The sequence below is a fragment of the Odocoileus virginianus genome, chromosome 20 (genome assembly GCF_023699985.2).
Source record: "Odocoileus virginianus isolate 20LAN1187 ecotype Illinois chromosome 20, Ovbor_1.2, whole genome shotgun sequence".
NCBI classification, from domain to species: Eukaryota; Metazoa; Chordata; class Mammalia; order Artiodactyla; family Cervidae; genus Odocoileus; species Odocoileus virginianus.
The window spans coordinates 25,107,433-25,125,678 of record NC_069693.1 but is presented as its reverse complement, the minus strand read 5'-3'; the positions used below and the strand labels follow the sequence as shown (position 1 = coordinate 25,125,678).

At 42.7% G+C, this 18,246-nt stretch overlaps 1 protein-coding gene across 6 annotated transcripts in view; it reads left to right on the top strand.

Annotated features, from left to right (window-relative positions):
- The window catches only part of ZFP90 (ZFP90 zinc finger protein), a 96,723-nt gene that overhangs the window by 66,501 nt on the left and 11,976 nt on the right, over positions 1–18,246 (top strand). For 3 of the 6 annotated variants that reach the window (XM_020893378.2, XM_070451100.1, XM_070451099.1), the window contains 3 exons: positions 1,266–1,361; positions 8,190–8,340; positions 9,149–9,217. In XM_020893378.2, the coding sequence (XP_020749037.2) occupies positions 9,185–9,217 (33 nt within the window). In that variant the 5' untranslated portion in view covers positions 1,266–1,361; positions 8,190–8,340; positions 9,149–9,184. Of the gene's footprint in view, positions 1–1,265; positions 1,362–8,189; positions 8,341–8,395; positions 8,921–9,148; positions 9,218–18,246 lie in introns of those variants that run through there. The other 3 variants (XM_070451098.1, XM_070451102.1, XM_070451101.1) reach the window with 3 other exon arrangements.

Sequence of the window (18,246 nt, the reverse complement as noted above, 5' to 3'; positions counted from 1 at the left end):
GTGAAAACTAGTTTTCCGTGGTCTGTCTACTACTCTGAGTTAATTTTGCTTCATTTTGGCTCTGTGTGTTCCTTACCCATTTTGTAATTCCCCAATGCCTTTAAAAAGATTTAAGATATTTCATTGATAAAATGGACGTGTGTTCGTGAGTTCTTTAGAGGAAACCCGCTAGTACTAGACTTGCGAGCTCTGACTCTGCTTCAGCCTCTTCTAACGCCTCAGCTTCTTCTCATAATCAATTAATTACACGGCCTCTTAACTGTTGTGAGCTGCACCCCTGCCCCACCTTCCCCGGCGACCGAAGCCCAGTTGTTTTTCCACTGCATCCACTTACTACACAAATAATGAAAACTCAGCCTGCTCTCCTTACACTCCCTCATCCTGTTCTCTAATTCCGCTTTCCCTTGCTTTGGGGAGGCCTTGGGGTAGTTTATATACCCTCCCCTTCTGGGTGCTCTCAATGTTTTCTTTCTCCCATTCTCCTGGCCGAGGGTGTGGAACCTCACATTCCCCACTAGGTGGAGGGCTTGCCCTTCTGAAGAATTCTTCCTTTGGTCTCACGTGCGTGTGCGCTCAATCTCTTAAATCCTGTCTCTCTGCAACTCCATGGACTGTACCTGGCAGGCTCCTCTGTCCGTGGGATTTCCCAGCCAATACTGGAGCGGGTTGCCTTTTACTCTTCCAAGTGATCTTCCAGACCCAGAGATCAAACCTGTTTCTCCTGCGTGTCCTGCATTGTCAGGCAGAGTCTTTACCCCTGAGCCACCATGGAAAGCCATCATATATAACATACAGTAGTGTTAATGATATGGCTCATGTTGTACATTACATCTCTAGTACTTATTTATAACTGGACATTTATACCTCTTGACTGCCTTTATCCAATTTCCTCTCCCTCCTACCCTCTGCCTCTGGTAAGTACAAATATGATCTTTTTTTCTCTGACTTTGTATGTTTGTTTATTTGGTTTTAAAGTGTAACTGACCTGCAACACTATGTTAGTTCTGTTACACAACATAGTGATTTTTTTCTATTCATGTCAAATGATCGCCTACAGTAGAGCACCACAAAGCTATTACTTTGTCACTGACTGTATTTGCCAAACTGTAATTTTATACAGATGGCTCATCTCAAGACTGGAAGTCTGTACCTCTTAATCTTCCTCATCTACTTCTCCCCCCAACCCCTTCTCCTAGGTAACCACTTCTGTTCTTTGTATCTCTAACTCTGTTTCTGTTTTATGTTTCATATGTTTTGCTTTTCAGATTCCACATAGGAGTGAAATCAAACAGTATTTGTCTTTCTGTGACATATTTTACCTTTCATAGCGCCCTCTAGGTCCATCCATGTCGTCAAAAATGGTAAGATTTCATTCTTTTTTATGGCGAATATTCTATTGTGTATATACCACATCTTCTTTATCCATTTGTGTGTTGATGGGCACTTGGGCTGGTCATCATGGGTTGATGGGCACTTGGCTATTGTAAATAATGCTGCAGTGAATATAGGGGTACATATCTCTTTTGTAACTGTTTTTGTTTTCCTTGGATAAATGCCCAGGAGTGAAATGATTGGGTCATGGTAGTTCTATTTTTAATATTTTGAAAAATCTCCAACTGTTTTTCATAGTGGCTGTAGCACTTTACATTCCCACCAACAGTGCATGAGGGTTCCCTTTTCTCAGTATCCTCACTAACATTTTTTATTTGTTGTCTTTTTTATAATAATCATTCTGACAGGTGTGAGGTGATATCTTACTGTGGTTTTGTTTTCACTTTCTTGATGATGAGTGATGTTGAGCATCTTTTCATGTGTCTGTATGTCTTCTTTGGAAAAACATCTGTCCAGATCTTCTGCCCATTTTTAAAATTTGGTTGTTTGGTTTTTTATGTTGAGTTGTATGAGTTCTCTGAATATTTTGGATATTAACCCCTTATTGGATATATCATTTACAAGTATCTTCTATTCAGTAGATTTTTTTCTCCCTGTTTCGTTAGTAGGTGTCCTGTTTCATTAGTAGGTGGTCTTTTTATTTTATTGATATTTCCTTTGCTGGGGAAAAGCTTTTTGTTTGATGTAGCCCTGTTAACTTATTTTTGCTTTTGTTTCCCTTGCCCGGATAGACATATAAAAAAATATATTACTAAGACCTCTGTCAAAGAGAGTATTGCCTATGTTTTCTTCTGGATGTTTTATGATTTCAGGTTTTACATTTGAGCCTTTAATCCATTTGAATTTGTTTTTGTGTGCAGTGTGAGAATATCAGTTTGATTCTTTTGCATGTAGCTGTCCAGTTTTCCCAAAGAAAACTGTTTATCAAAGAGGCTATCTTTTTTTTCCCCATTGTATATTCTTGTCTTCTTTGTCATAGATTAATTGCCCTTATAATAAGTGTAGCTTCATTTCTGGGCTCTCTATTCTGTTCCATTGATGTATGTGTCTGCTTTTGTGCCAATACCGTTTAGATCACTGCAGCTTCATCATATAGCTTGACATCAGGAAGTGTGATACCTCCGACTTTGTTCTTCTTTTCTCAAAATTGTTTTGGCTATTCGGGGTTTTTAATGTTTCCATACACATTTTAGGATAATTTTTTTAGTTCTGTGAAAAATGCCATTTGTCCCTCTCTTTTTTAATTATATATTATTTTAATTAATTTTTGGCTGTGCTGTGTCTTCGTTGTTGTGCAAGAGCTTTGTCTAGTTGCTGCAAGTGGGGGGCTACTCTCTAGTTGAGGTGCTCGGGTTTCTTATCACGATGGCTTCTCTGTTGCAGAGCATGGGCTCTAAGTACACAGTAGTTTGGCGCACGGGCTTAGTTGCTCCGTGGCATGTGGAATTTTCCCGGACTGGGGATCGAACCAGGTCTGGGAAGGACCTGGCATTGGCAGGTAGATTCTTAACGACTGGACCAACAGAGAAGTCCCTTGTCTCTCTTTTGAATGCAGAAGAATTTAGTCTCAGCTCTGAGTCCTGGTTACCAATTCTGGAACAACAGGAAATATTTCTCTGATCTCCTCATAGCAGTAAGTGACTCCACTGCTGCTAATCCAGTGGTTCCCATCACACTTAAAGTAAAATCCACACTCCTTATCATAGCCTCTAAAACCTTGCTTCATCAAACCCCAGCCTAACTGCCTGACCTCTGTGTCACTCTGCCACAGTTACACTAGGTATGTTTTGAAAACCCATCCAGTTTGTCTCCACCCTGGGACTTCGGCACCCTCAGTTCCTCCAGCCTGAAGTTCTTTTCTCCCTCGTGTTCCTGCAGCTGCCTCCTTAAGTCTCAGTCTACTAAGCCCTGCCTCAGAGCGGCCTCCTTAGACCCCTCATTCATTTTCTGAATGACGCTTGCTTTGTTCCAGAGCATTATATTCCTGCACCAGTGATAGAAAGCATTATTTTTTTTTAATATCCATCCTCTTGATAAAGCATGTAAGGAATATTTACTTGCAAATATTTTCTACCACATGGATGTGTGATTGTCTAATGTCAAAAAGTCAAGTCTAAGTCTAGTAAGTTTTTAGACTATTTGTGATATATAAAACATAAATTGATGGTTTAGTCGCTAAGACGTGTCCAACTCTTGCGACCCCATGGACTGTAGCCTGCCAGGCTCCTCTGTTCATGGGATTCTCCAGGCAAGAATACTGGAGTGGGTTGCCATTTCCCTCTTCAGGGGATCTTCCCGACAAAACATAATTATATAAATCTAATTCTCTGTGTCGAAATTTCCCGTCATTTATATATTTCCCCAAGCACAAAATGGGGACACTAAGCAATGGTATACTAAGCTATTGATACTAAGGAATCAAGAAATGAAGTGAAAGTCACTCAGTCGTGTCCAACTCTTTATGACCCCATGGACTATACAGTCCATGGAATTCTCTAGGCCAGAGTACTGGAATGGGTAGCCTTTCCCTTCTCCAGTGGATCTTCCTAACCCAGGGATTGAATCCAGGTTTCCTGCATTGCAGGTGGATTCTTTACCAGCTGAACCACACAAGGGAAGACCAAGAATACTGGAGTGGGTAGCCTGTCCCTTCCCCAGTGGATCTTACTGACCCAGGAATCAAACCGGGGTCTCCTGCATTGCAGGCAGATTCTTTACCAACTGAACTATCATAACTAATCAAATAACATTGTAATCTGATCACATGGACCACAGCCTTGTCTAACTCAATGAAACTATGAGCCACGCATGTAGGGCCAGCCAAGACAGACGGGTCATGGTGGTGAGTTTTGACAAAACGTGGTCCACTGGAGAAGGGAATGGCAAACCACTTCAGTATTTTTGCCTTGAGAGCCCCATGAACAGTATGAAAAGGCAAAAAGAGAGGACACTGAAAGATGAACTCCCCAGGTTGGTAGGTGCCCCATATGCTACTGGAGATCAGTGGAGAAATAACTCCAGAAAGAATGAAGAGACAGAGCCAAAACAAAAACAATACCCAGTTGTGGATGTAACAGGTGATGGAAATAAAGTCCGAAGTTGTAAAGAGCAATATTGCATAGGAACCTGGAATGTTAGGTCCATGAATCAAGGCAAATTGGAAATGGTCAAACAGGAGATGGCAAGAGTGAACATCGACATTTTAGGAATCAGCAAACTTAAATGGACTGGAATGGGTGAATTCAGCTCAGATGACCATTATATCTACTACTGTGGGCAGGAATCCCTTAGAAGAAATGGAGTAGCCATCATAGTCCACAAAAGAGTCCAAAGTGCAGTACTTGGATGCAATCTCAAAAACGACAGAATTATCTCTGTTCATTTCCAAGGCAAACCATTCAATATCATGGTAATCCAAGTCTATGCCCTGACCAGTAATGCTGAAGAAGCTGAAGTTGAATGGTTCTATGAAGACCTACAAGACCTTCTAGAACTAACACCCAGAAAAGATGTCCTTTTCATTATAGGGGACTGGAATGCAAAAGTAGAAGTCAAGAAACACCTGGAGTAACAGGCAAATTTGGCCTTGGAGTACAGAATGAAGCAGGGCAAAGGCTAATAGAGTTTTGCTCAGAGAACGCACTGGTCATAGCAAACACCCTCTTTCAACAACACAGGAGAAGACTCTACACATGGACATCACCAGATAGTCAATACTGAAATCAGATTGATTATATTCTTTGCAGCCAAAGATGGAGAAGTTCTATACAGTCAGCAAAAACAAGACTGGGAACTGACTGTGGCACAGACCATGAACTCCTTATTGCTAAATTCAGACTTAAATTGAAGTAGGAAAAACCACTAGACCATTCAGGTATGACATAAATCAAAATCAAATCCCTTACGATTATACAGTGGAAGTGACACATAGATACAAGGGATTAGATCTGATAGACAAAGTGCCTGAAGAACTATGGACAGAGGTTCATGACATTGGACAGGAGGCAGGGATCAAGACCATCCCCAAGGAAAAGAAATGCAAAAAGGCAAAATGGTTGTCTGAGGAGGCCTTACAAATAGCTGTGAATAGGAGAGAAGTGAAAGGCAAAGGAGAAAAGGAAAGATATACCCGTTTGAGTGCAGAGTTCCAAAGAATAGCCAGGAGAGATAAGAAAGACTTCCTCAGTGATCAGTGCAAAGAAATAGAGGAAAACAATAGAATGGGAAAGTCTAGAGATCTCTTCAAGAAAATTAGAGATACCAAGGGAACATTTCATGCAAAGATGGGCACAATAAAGGACAGAAATGGTATGAACCTAACAGAAGCAGAAGATATTAAGAAGAGGTGGCAAAAATACACAGAACTATATAAAAAAGATCTTCACGACCCAGATAACCACAATGGTATGATCACTCACCTAGAGCCAGACATCTTGGAATGTGAAGTTAAGTGGGCCTTAGAAAGCATCACTACGAACAAAGCTAGTGGATGTGATGGAATTCAAGTTGAGCTATTTCAAATCCTAAAAGGCGGAAGCAACCTAGATGCCCATCAGCAGCCGAATGGATGAGGAAGCTGTGGTACATATACACCATGGACTATTACTCAGCCATTAAAAAGAATTCATTTGGATCAGTTCTAATGAGATGGATGAAACTGGAGCCCATTATACAGAGTGAAGTAAGCCAGAAAGATAAAGACCATTACAGTATACTAACACATATATATGGAATTTAGAAAGATGGTAACGATAACCCTATATGCAAAACCGGGAGAAGGCAAGGGTGGGATGTTTCAAGAGAACAGCATCGAAACATGTATATTATCTAGGGTGAAACAGATCACCAGCCCAGGTTGGATGCATGAGACAAGTGCTCGGGCCTGGTGCACTGGGAAGACCCAGAGGGATCAGGTGGAGAGGGAGGTGGGAGGGGGGACCGGGATGGGGAATACATGTAAATCCATGGCTAATTCATTTCAATGTATGACAAAAACCACTGCAATGATGTAAAGTAATTAGCCTCCAACTAATAAAAATAAATGAAAAATAAAAAATAAAAAAAAATAAAAAAACAAATCCTAAAAGGTGATGCTGTGAAAGTGCTGCACTCAATATACCAGCAAATTTGGAAAACTCAGCAGTGGCCACAGGACTGGAAAAGGTCAGTTTTCATTCACATCCCAAAGAAAGGCAACCCCAAAGAATGCTCAGACTATCACACGATTGCACACATCTCACATGCTAGTAAAGTAATGCTCAAAATTCTCCAAGTCAGGCTTCAATAGTATGTGAACCTTGAACTTCTACATGTTCAACCTGGATTTAGCAAAGGCAGAGGAACCAGAGATCAAATTGCCAACATCCGTTGGGTCATTGAAAAAGCAAGAGAGTTCCAGAAAAATATCTGCTTCTGCTTTATTGACTATGCCAAAGCCTTTGACTGTGTGGACCACAACAAACTGTGGAAAATTCTTCAGGAGATGGGAATACCCGACCACCTGACCTGCCTCTTGAGAAGTCTGTATGCAGGTCAGAAAGCAACAGTTAGAACTGGATGTGGAACAAGAGTGGTTCCAAATCGGGAAAGGAGTACATTAAGGTTGTATATTGTCACCCTGCTTATTTAGCTTATATACAGAGTACATCCTGAGAAACGCTGGGCTGGATGAAACACAAGCTGGAATCAAGGTTGCCAGGAGAAATATCAATAACTTCATATATGCAAATGACACCACCCTTCTGGCAGGAAGGGAAAAAGAACTAAAGAGTCTCTTGATGAAAGTGAAAGTGGAGAGTGAAAAAGTTGGCTTAAAACTCAACATTCAGAAAACTAAGATTGTGGCATCTGGTTCCATCACTTCATGGCAAATAGATGGGGAAACAGCAGAAACAGTGACAGACTTTATTTTGGGGGGCTCCAAAATCACTGCAGATGGTGACTGCAGCCATGAAATTAAAAGATGCTTGCTCCTTGGAAGAAAAGCTATGACAAACTTAGCCATTAAAAAAGCAGAGACATCATTTTGCTGACAAAGGTCCATACAGTCAAAACTATGGTTTTTCCAGTAGTCATGTACAAATGTGAGAGCTGAACCATAAAGAAGGCTGAGCACCAAAGAACTGATGCTTTCAAACTGTGGTCCTGGAAAAGACTCTTGAGAGTCTCTTGGACTGAAAGGAGATCCAACCAGTCCATCCTAAAGGAAATCAGTCCTGAATATTCATTGGAAGGACTGAAGCTGAAGCGGAAACTCCAATATTTTGGCCACCTGGTGTGAAGAACTGACTCCTTTGAAAAGACTGACACTGGGAAAGATTGAAGGCAAGAGGAGAAGGGGACCACAGAGGATGAGATGGCTGGATGGCATCACCGACTCAATGGACATGAGTTTGAGTAAACTCTGGGAGTTGGCGGTGGACCGGGAGGCCTGGTGTGCTGCAGTCCGTGGGGTCCTAAAGAGAAGGAGAGGACTGAGCGACTGAAAGGATAGAACACTGTAATTCCCTGGTGGCTCAGTCAAGTAAAGGATCCACCTTCAATGTAGGAGACCCCGGTTGGACCACTGGCTCTGTAAGATCCCCTGGAGAAGGAAATGACCATTCACTCCAGTATTCTTCTTGCCTGGAAAATCCCATGGACAGAGGAGCCTGTGGGCTGCAGTCTATGGGATCGCAACAGTCAGACAGGACTTAGCGACTAAACCATGACAACCACAGTATAGTTTGTTTTTGAATACTGTTCAGGAGGCTACCGGGGGATTCATCTGAAGGCTTTTTGTTTTTTTCTTTCTATAGTACCAACTATTTCATCAAGTATTTTAGTCGTAATATATGTGGTCTGGGGAGTCCGTGTCCAAGCCTTCAGCAGTGACCCACGAGTGAAGACATCATAGAAGTAACGTGTTACCCCGTGCCATTCACGGTCTTATTCCTATGGCTGAAGTCAGTAAGTGAAACTGTCTTGTTGACATGTTTACCTTTTACTATCTAGCCCACAGGAGTGCATGCTCGCTTCCCAAAAGCAGGATCTTTCCTGCCGATCTATCGCAGTATCCTGCCACGAGCAACACGACCCTGGCACAGAGAAGACGCTCGATGACTGTTACTCGGACGGAGGAGTACTCAAGCTCCACTCTCTGCCCCATTGGGCCCTGACAGCGGTCCCCACCCGGGCGCCTCGGAAAACACGGGTCCTCTCCGGCAGCCTGGGTGAGACCCAGGCGCGGGCGCCCCTGGGAAGTGTAGTCTCGCGCCCGCCACGGCCGGGTGGGTGGAGGGCGCCAGGCTCCGCGTGCGCAGGCGCACTTCCCGCTCTACCGGGCCGCTGCGGCCATTGTCCAGCCGCGGTGCGGCTAAGTCCGCTTTGGGCCGCCCCGAGCGCTTCAGAATTGCAGAGCACCAAGTCTGCAGCGGGGGCGGGAGCCTCGGCCGGAGCCCCGTGTGGGCCCGAGGCCGCGAAGTCCGGAGCCCCAGCAGGCCGTGATTCCGAGTGCGCGGGTCGGGGCGGCCCCTCCCACGAGCTTGGAGTGCGTGCGCGCGGCCGCGCCCACCGTCCCGCGGGTGGGACTGGGCGTGGCCGGAGGAGGGTGTCCTGCCGGCGGCGAGCCTTTCATTTCTGGGAGGCAGGCCCAGGCGGGGCCCGCGCGCTTCCCCACCTCTCTACTCTGGAGAAGTGGCTGGGGGGCGGAGGCGGGCGGGCCGCGGTGGGGTCGGCGGTCACAGCCGGCTGAGTGGGCCTTCTTCTGTCTCCCCAGACCCTGTCCCTGGGAGCCCTGCCCGGCGACGCAGGGATGGCCCCGAGGCCTCCGACGGCCAGGCACCAGGTGAGCAGCCCGTCGCTATCCCGGGGTGTATTTGGAGCGGTCATTGTTCTCCACTTGAGCGAATCCCCTTCCCGGCTCTTTCGCCCCTTCGGAGCCTCCTAGCCTTGCGAAACCAGGTTGTCCAGAGCTCGGCGGAGCGGGCTTCTCCGAAGGGGGGCTGCATTGTGGGAAGGAGGGGACCAGGGAGGGGTGGGCTTGTGGGAGGAGTTGAGAGTGGATGGTTTGGGGAGTGCCAGTGTTGAGACTCCCGAGTGCCAAGCCAATTCCTCGAACTCTTTCGATTAGGAATCTGGAGGGTAGGATGACAGGATAGAGAACTAGAGGGGAAAGTGACTGTGAGTGAAGGAGAGAGGAGCCCCAGCTTCTGACCCAGGGGCCAGAGAAGCCTGGTCTGGACTTGCTTAGGAAGAGGCTGAAGATGGCCTCTTCCCGGGCGCGGAGGGAAGCAACAAAGGAAGATTGTCCCATAGCTTTTCGTGTTCTTTTCTGCTTGAACTGGTATAGTGATGCACGTCCCAAGATGTCCAGCCTTCAACTTAATTAATATGATGCTGATTTGTGAACCTATTTATTCTTGTGAGAGAGGAGGTACTTTCTAGAAGCATCCCAACTCTGAGCTTACCCACTGAATTACATAGAGTCTATCCGTGAAAATATAACAAGGTTCAGTTGGTGTTTTAATCCACACTCTCCTTACAGTTAAGGGGGAAAAAAATCACAAATTCTAATTGCTAGGGCAGGAGACAGTCGAATCAGATAAAAATTACCGACGTTCTTTAAAGCAGTTTATAATAAATTAAACACTATATCATGCCTTTATATTATTTTATTTCTTGTTACATGTTTTCATTTTAATGAGTGAGCCTTCAGGAGTAAGACAGGTAACAAAACTAGAGCAAAACAGTTACTTGGTTTGAGGAGAGCCAGAGCAAATCACTGTCATCAGCACCTTTCCATATAAAGTGTTTCCTCAGTAGCTTGTGAGAATTCAGATGAGGTAACATGCTTAACACCTCATGGAGGTGATGATCATTTCCACCTCGGGGGTAGGATTATGTTTTGATGGTGAAAATGGATCTGTATTCTGAGCAGTGAACTTAGGGACCTCTTTAACCTTCACTTTTAAGCCTGTGTTCCCTAAAGCACTCTGGTTCAGCTGTATTCTCATAGAATGGCCTGACGGTGTTCACTTGGTTTACCTACCGCAGGCTGCAGTTGATGACTGGTCGGAGGACAGGACATGACAGAACACTGGCCCTACAAATGGGGCTTTTTAGGCAGAAATTTCCCTTTGTCAGTGGTTCCCTTTCTGTGAGCATGGCTCTTAGAGGAGTACAAAAGTTGAGTAGTGAGTCATGTGACTCCTTATCCAGGAAGTTAATTTAGTAGGGGAAGACAGCCTCATGTAGAAGTATAGCACTGGAAAGGTGGTGTCAAGTGTTGCTGCAGAGATCCAGAGCCTGCTGTGAGTGCAGAAGGGAAAGGAAAGTGTGCCTGCTGGAAAGAGTTAGTGGAGATTGCGTCTTTGAATAGGAGCAAGGTCGAAAAAAGTGAAAATGAAGGGAGTGGGAATAGAGCTGATTGACTGTGGTCAGGGGTTGGGGAGCTTCCCAAGTGGCTCAGTGGTTAAAAAAATCCACCTACCAGTACGGGAGATGTGGATTTGATCCCTGGGTCGGGAAGATCCCCTGCAGAAGGAAATGGCAACCCACTCCAGTGTGTTCTTGCCTGTAGAATCCTGTGGACAGATGAGCCTGGCAGGCTACAGTCCATGAGGTCGCAAAGAGTTTGACACAACTGAGCATCTGGGCACACGGGTTGGGAGGCACGAAGATGAGGGGCCTACACCTGAAACCACTGTCCTGTATGAGTGTGTGTGGGGAGATGAGAATACAAGGGAGTTTGGGCTTTTTTCTTTTTGGCCTTGGTAATCCATTCATTCATTCAGCGGGTAGTCACTGAACCCCTATGTTGTGTTAAGACACTTTTCTGAAGAAGTGAAGTGAAAGTTGCACAGTTGGGTTCAACTCTTTGCAACCCCATGGACTATACAGACTATGGAATTCTCCAGGCCAGAATACTGGAGTGAGTAGCCTTTCCCTTCTCCAGGGGATCTTCCCAACCCAGGGATCAGACCCAGGTCTCCTGCATTGCAGGTGGATTCTTGACTAGCTGAGGAAGGGAAGCCCAAGACACTTTTCTAGGTGGTTGGGATACATTAGTAAACAAAACTTGTAATGGTCTCTGCTTTTTGTTTACTAATGTTTCCCAACTGCCTAGAAAAGAGTCCTAACATATCATAGGGGTTCTTTATATGCTGAATGACTGTATGAACGAATGAATGGAAGGACGTATGGGAGTTAACATTCAGGTCTGGGGCAGAGTGCTCTGGGTAGGACAAACAGGGGGATGTGTGTCTGGTGTGTTCAAGGAGCTGCAAGGAGACTGTTGTAGCTTGAGCCCATGTTTTTGAGCTGGGAACTGTACAGTTGAAGATTGCTGTGAATGATGTGCAGGAGCAAGAGTTTGGAAGTTGGGGCTCCTGCGGGTAAGACCTTCTCCCAGGTCTTGGCTAGCAAACAATTAAAGTGGCCCTATGATGGGAGGGCAGTGGGAGCAGAGACGGGCCAGGTGAGGTACCCCTAAATCTTGGGGATCTATGTATAGATCTGCATTCTTTTTTTTTTTCCCATTGTATGTGTACTGTGTTTTTAGCTAGGATTTTGAAAAGCTGTTTACCATTCTTAAAGTTGAAGCCAAAGAAATGAGGAAGGTTTTATAAACAAAAGCTGCTTGTGGAGACCAGGTTTCTTGGTGTTGTATCTTGAAGGGGAGGCAGTGCAAAGGGACCAGGCCCTGGTGTCTATTGACTTTAGATTGCAAGAAAGCTCTGTGGCTCAGTCATCAGGATGAACAGACCCAGCAAAAGCTGTCTCAGGTCACTGCAACTCAGACACGGTGCTCCAGGGAAACCAAGCCACTTGCTGAACCAGGTCAGGATATTTGTGGTCAGGGATATTCAGGCTCCCTCTGTGCGGCGGCCCCCTTTCTTAACCTCTTCCTGAGCTGACTGATGCTGGTCTTTAAGCTTCAATTCGGACCCTGCTTCCCCTGGGTAAGATCAAGTGCCTCTCTTGTGCACTGTGCATGCTTGTCATAGTGCTCTCTTAGGTCATGGAGTGCGGTGCTTACCCATCTGTCTGTGTACGGGGCTTCCTGCTTTTGTGCAGCAGGGCCGCCTGACTTCTTTCATCCTTTGCTCCAAAGTACACATGCTTTAAGTGGGTGTCACGTGAACGAACATTAATAATCACTTAAGCCTAAGAAGGCATTTTATACTTTCTGCATTTTCTTCTCCTCACATAGCAAAAATGTAATTTTTCCAGTTGTGGTGATGCTCATTTTCTGACAAAGTAACTGCATGAAACAGTGTGACTTTCACTGAACAGTTTTAAGAAATTTGTTTTAAAGACAGTGTTAGTATGTCAAAACCTATTTCTCTAAGATATATTTCAAAAATACAATTCTTTTCCAGACTTTTCTGTGACTTCTGCTACCTTTATTAAAATACATTTTATCAAAGTATGTAAGCATGTATTTAATACAGACTTTTTAGTAGAAAATTCTTTTAGCGCTTCTTTATTTATTCTCTTGAATTTCCTTCTTTTCTCTCTATGCATGTTTTCCCCTTAAACATTAAGTATAATTTTTGAGAGAATCTTTCATTTTCTAAATCATTTTTAATGGCTGTTTTATATTGCTTTGTATGATATGACAAAATTAACCATTTCTCATAAAACATTTAAATTGCTCTTAAAATTTCTACTATTAATACTGGGATAAAATCCCATTGGTTACAATAGATGATTAAAACATTTTTTTTTTAAAATTACATCTGTGTTCTTAAGTAAAGCAACCCTCAGAGCAAGAGGGAGATCTTTGGCAGGTTTTGGTGGCATGCTCACAGTTAATTTGTAGAAACATTTTGATTGATTTTCAGTTCTATCTTTTGAAATAATTTATCTATAAAATATTTGCATCCAGGCTTTTTATAGCAAGGATGATTTTCTCTATTTCTTCCTCAATTACTGTCTCTCCTTTTTTCTGTCAACATTGGTGGCCTAGGATTTTAAAATTACCCACTTCACTAAGATTTTTCACATTTGTTAACACACTGTTGGATATTTTATTGGTTTATCCCCTTATTTTTTTTTTTAATATAACTATTTCTGTGTATTTAAAATTTGAGTTACATTCCAGTCCAATACTCCAGGTGGTTTTCCTAGCTTCTCTCCTTTAAATTTTATTAGATAATTTTTTCCAGTAGTGAAAAACCAGGCTCTCAACATTCTCAATACATTTACTTATCTGCTCAGTGTTACTGGTATCTCAGCCATGCTAACCATTTCTTCCACCTGCCCTCAGCACTCTTGATGCAGGTGGATACATCGCCACACCACCTTTCTCATCTCCCAAGGCAGGGCTGTTCTGACTCTTCAACTCTAAGAAGGGAAGGCAGAAGAGAAATGTACAAAATGCAAGGGAGAAAGGAGAATCTGTGATAAAGAGAAGTAGAAGGCTAAGTCAGTTGAATTTTAAATATTAAATCCATCCTTTGATTCCTCTAATAAACATTATTTAGTCTAGTCAAGGTATATTGTCCATTGATATGGCTGGAATTTTTTTTTATTTTAAGATTTTGCATCTAAATTCATAAGACATCAATCTATAACTTTAGTTTACTGAAATGTCTTAAAGATTTTGGTGTCAAGGTTGTACTGGCCTCATGAAATGAACAGGAAAGGTCCCACCTTCCTTTCTCTGGAAAAGTTTATAAAGGTTTGGTATTCTTTTTTAAACATTTAGAATAACTACAGTGAGTGAAGACATCTGTTTCTATGAGTTTTCCTTCTAGGTAGATTTTTAAATGTGAGTCATGGATTGTTTGCAGTTTTGATAAGATACAGTCTACCTCTGGGATGACCTTGTGCTTTTATTGATAGCATGCTGTGTTCTCTAAGAGTCTGTTCTACTGGCAATTCATGAATTCTGTTCATTTATTCCCCCCAATACTGTGCTTTTCAGCTTAGATTTTCAAGTTCTGCCCTGTGTCAGTATTCCGAAAATTTCAAGAAACTGGCTATGTGTTTGAAGCCGCTTATGTTTAAAAAATTTTCACTCCAGCCTTGACTGCCAAAGTTCTGCCATTCCCTGGTTTCTGATCTCCCTTAACCCCCACCCGTGACCCCCACAAGCTATAGCCTTCTGCCCGAGACAGGCTCAATATTCAGGTTCCTTCCTGTAGCCAAAATCGGCCAGTGCCCCCAGGAAAAAGAACTATATTTTTCTTTATCCTTTCTGTCATTTACTTCTATCCTGAATATTAACATTCTAGCCCTCTCTGTTTCTACACCAATAGGTTGCATTTAACTAGATTCTTTTTGTGAATTGCTCTTCTTGTTGTTCTGGTCTGCTGCAAACTACTATATCTTACCCTGTGGTAGAATCTATTTGTGTTTTTAAAGCTCCATCTAGTGTATATGTTTGTATATAAGTATTCTGCTTTTCAAAAAAAAAACAAACATTGTATCACATATGAAACCTGTTAATTATCTGGAAAAGTAAAGTTGGGCTCTATAAATCACTTCACAGCAGGATGGCATTTGGCCAAACCGTTGAACACTGGTAGTGCAGAATCTGTGCTCCATACTCATTTCCACTACACCTAGTAGTCGCATTCAAGGCAACCTGTGTTGCCCCTTTGATCCATCATTTCAGAACAGGCCACTCAAAATTAGTCTGCCTCCGGATTATTCAAAAAAATTCTACTGGCAGGCTCCTGTCCTATATGTATCACCAAAACCAAGGTATATTTCTTTGTCCACCTGGACATCAGAAAATCTTGCTGATGGGTCTTCCTTGCTAAAAATCTTCCTTAGTTTGTATATGCCTGAGCAGTAGACATTTGTATCCCCTTATTTTAAATTTTATTTATTTTTATTTCTTCTTTCACTAGATTTATCAGAGATTTTTCTGTTTGACCAGCATTTCAGAGGAGCCAGCTTTTAGATTTGGCTATTAATGCCACCATTTTCCCATTTACCCCTGCTTTTTGTAATTCAAGAACAGAATTTGCTAATTTATATATATATATATATATATTTAATTTTTATATTTTTTAATCCTCAAAATAACCCCTCATTTTCCTTTGGTAAGAATTACCCAGACCCTATTCATTTACTCAGCAGACATTTTTGGAATGCCTGCTCTGTGCCAGGTGGTATTCTTAGCCAGAGTCACCCTTCAGAACCAGTCAGGAGAAGGTGCCTGCTTCCTGTGGGCTGGCAGTAAGGAGTCAGTGAGAAAATTTAGTGAGAGGGTGTGTGGGCTGTGGTGAATGCTTTTTTAATTGTTGCTTTTTTATGATGTATCACATGAGGGGCTTTTAAATGTTGCCTGGTAGAGACCTTCATGCTTGGCCAATTTTTCTAAATTGCCCATGTGATTCTGGAAAATTCCAACATACGTAGTTTTGAAAATACTGAAGTGAAAAGAAGTCTGAGAAATTGGCGAGGGGGAAAAACGTGAAAATATAGCTACAGTTCTGAAATGGAGATAGAGACCAAATACCAGAGGTGGCAGGGGGAAGATGCGGGATCTGGAAAAGCTTCAGAAAGGAAGAGACTGTTGAACTAGTTCTAGAAGGATGACTCAGAATTTTTTGTCTAGAGCTGAGGGAAGAAAATAAACGATGGTCAGAATAGGATGTGCAAAGGCACGGCAACGTGAAAGAGTAATAACATGGTCGGGGCTAAGAGTCCCACTTGTGGAGAGCATGGGATGTATGGCAGGATGCAAAATTATAAGAGAGAGATGACTCAGTCACCTAGAGAGAACGACCTGAGCTGGAGGTCTAGAACAATTTAGAACAGTGTTATCAAAGACAAACATGATACAAGCTACATGGATAATTTAAAATTTTCTAGTAGCCACAATGTTTAAAAAAAAAAAAAGGTGAAGTTAATTTTAGCAGTGTATACTATTTAATATAGCCAAAATCTTACCATTTCTACATCAATCAACATTTTAAAATTATTAATGACATGTTTTACTTTTTTTTGTACTGAGTCTTTGAAATCCATTGTTTCACAGTAAACTGCATGTCCTAATTTGGACTAGCCACTTTATAAGTATTCAGTGTTCACATGTGGCTAGTGGATACCGTATTAGACAGCATAGATCTAGAGAGTTAGGGCATTGTGAGGCTAATTGTATATAATATACATAATTAAATACTACATTTTATATTAAATAAAGATTACATATAGTATAAATATAATATTTAAAAATATATAATAAATAAATATGATTATTTTTACTCATTAGCTGCCAGACTCTGATTTTCAGTTTTGCAAAGTTTTAAAACTAGAAAGTTTCCTGAGTATTAGTTTTAGGGGAGTTCTCCCACCCGGTTGGTATAGGGTAGAGTTGGAGGAACATGTCGCTTTACAGTTGTAAATGTCCTTTCTGGATATACTGTTTCACCCTTCTGCTGGTAAAACTCTTATTTCTTCAGTTCAGGGAGTCTGTGTCATAGATGAGAAAATTTGATCTCCAGGAGGTGTGTGTGATTTGCCCAAGAAAACTACACATTTATTAGTTGTGGAGCCTTTTAGGGGCCCATGACATTGGGCCTTCTCAACTTAGCATGTGCTGTTTCCAGTTCTTTGCTTTGGGCTCCATCTTTTGGCCAAGGTCCTCTTTATGTCAGCATGAGGGAGGGGAATATTTAATACTCCTTGTTAATTTTTAAAAGGTATTGATTATGAGTTCCAGTTATATCTGAAAGAAGGATAAGCAGTGTTTGCAGGACATCACTGGATCATTACAGTCTGAGGTGTGACTTGCGTTGGAATTCCCTAAAGGTGATCTAGTTCAGAGTGGCTGACTCACACCAAGGCTCCTTTTACCTGCTTAATCTTGCACACTCTTGACTGTCCTTATGTCCTGAAATGGTTCTGGCCTCTGAAGATTTGAAGGTTCTTGAGACAAGGAACTTGATCCGCTAGAAGACCTCTGAACAATAGGTAACAGTCACCGTAATGTCTTATGAGCTGTGCTGAAGAGAAGCCCAGGGAGGGAGCTGTGGTGGGGTGGACTTAGCCCAGACCTGTAGGAAGGAATAGAGCCCCAAGGAGAGAACTTGGCTGAGTCTTGGTGGGAGAGTAAGTGTTAGGCAGGCAGAGGAGGGAGGACCAGCCTTTTGAAGCAGAACTGAAGAGAAAGAGATCGTTTTGTGTCAAGGAGGTGTAAATGTTCTCCACACTGAACCATCGTGTACAAGGGAAACAGCAGCCAGAGCTAAGGCTGCGGAATTAGGTGAGGACTAGGTTAGGAAGGGCTCAGGAGCTCACAACAAGGAGTCTAATTTTTAATCTCAAGGAAAGTTTATTAAATATTTACAGAGCACCTGCTCTGTTAGCTGTAGAGAAAATAGGCAATATTCCTTCTCTCCTGGAATTTATATTCTGCTGTGGGACACAGCCTGTAAACAAATGAAAATATCACATATCAGGTATAAGGACTATGAAAAGGGAAAAAGAAAACAGAGTGACAGTTGAGGGATGGGGGGGTGCTATTTCATATGATGTGGTCAGGCAAGGTTGCTCTGGTGAAGTGACATTTGAACAAAAAGCTGAAGAAAGGGAGTGGGGAGCCATGTGCATATCTGCAGGAAGAGACTTCCAAGTCAAGGAACAGGCAGAGCAAAGACCTCAATGCAAACATGTGCATTGTGTTCCAGGAGTTGTTAGGAGGGTGGGGTGAGTGAAGGTAAGAGAGCAGTAGGTTGGAGATGAAGTTTAAGATGAAGGCAGGGAGATGGGGCAGGGGATGGATTGTGAAGGACTGTGTAGCTACTGTAGAGACTTTGAGTTTTACTTGGGGTGAATTGGAATGCCATCAGAGGCTTTTTTAAGCAAAGGAATGACATGCTCTGAAAGGTTTTAAGAAGATGAGTCTATGTGTTA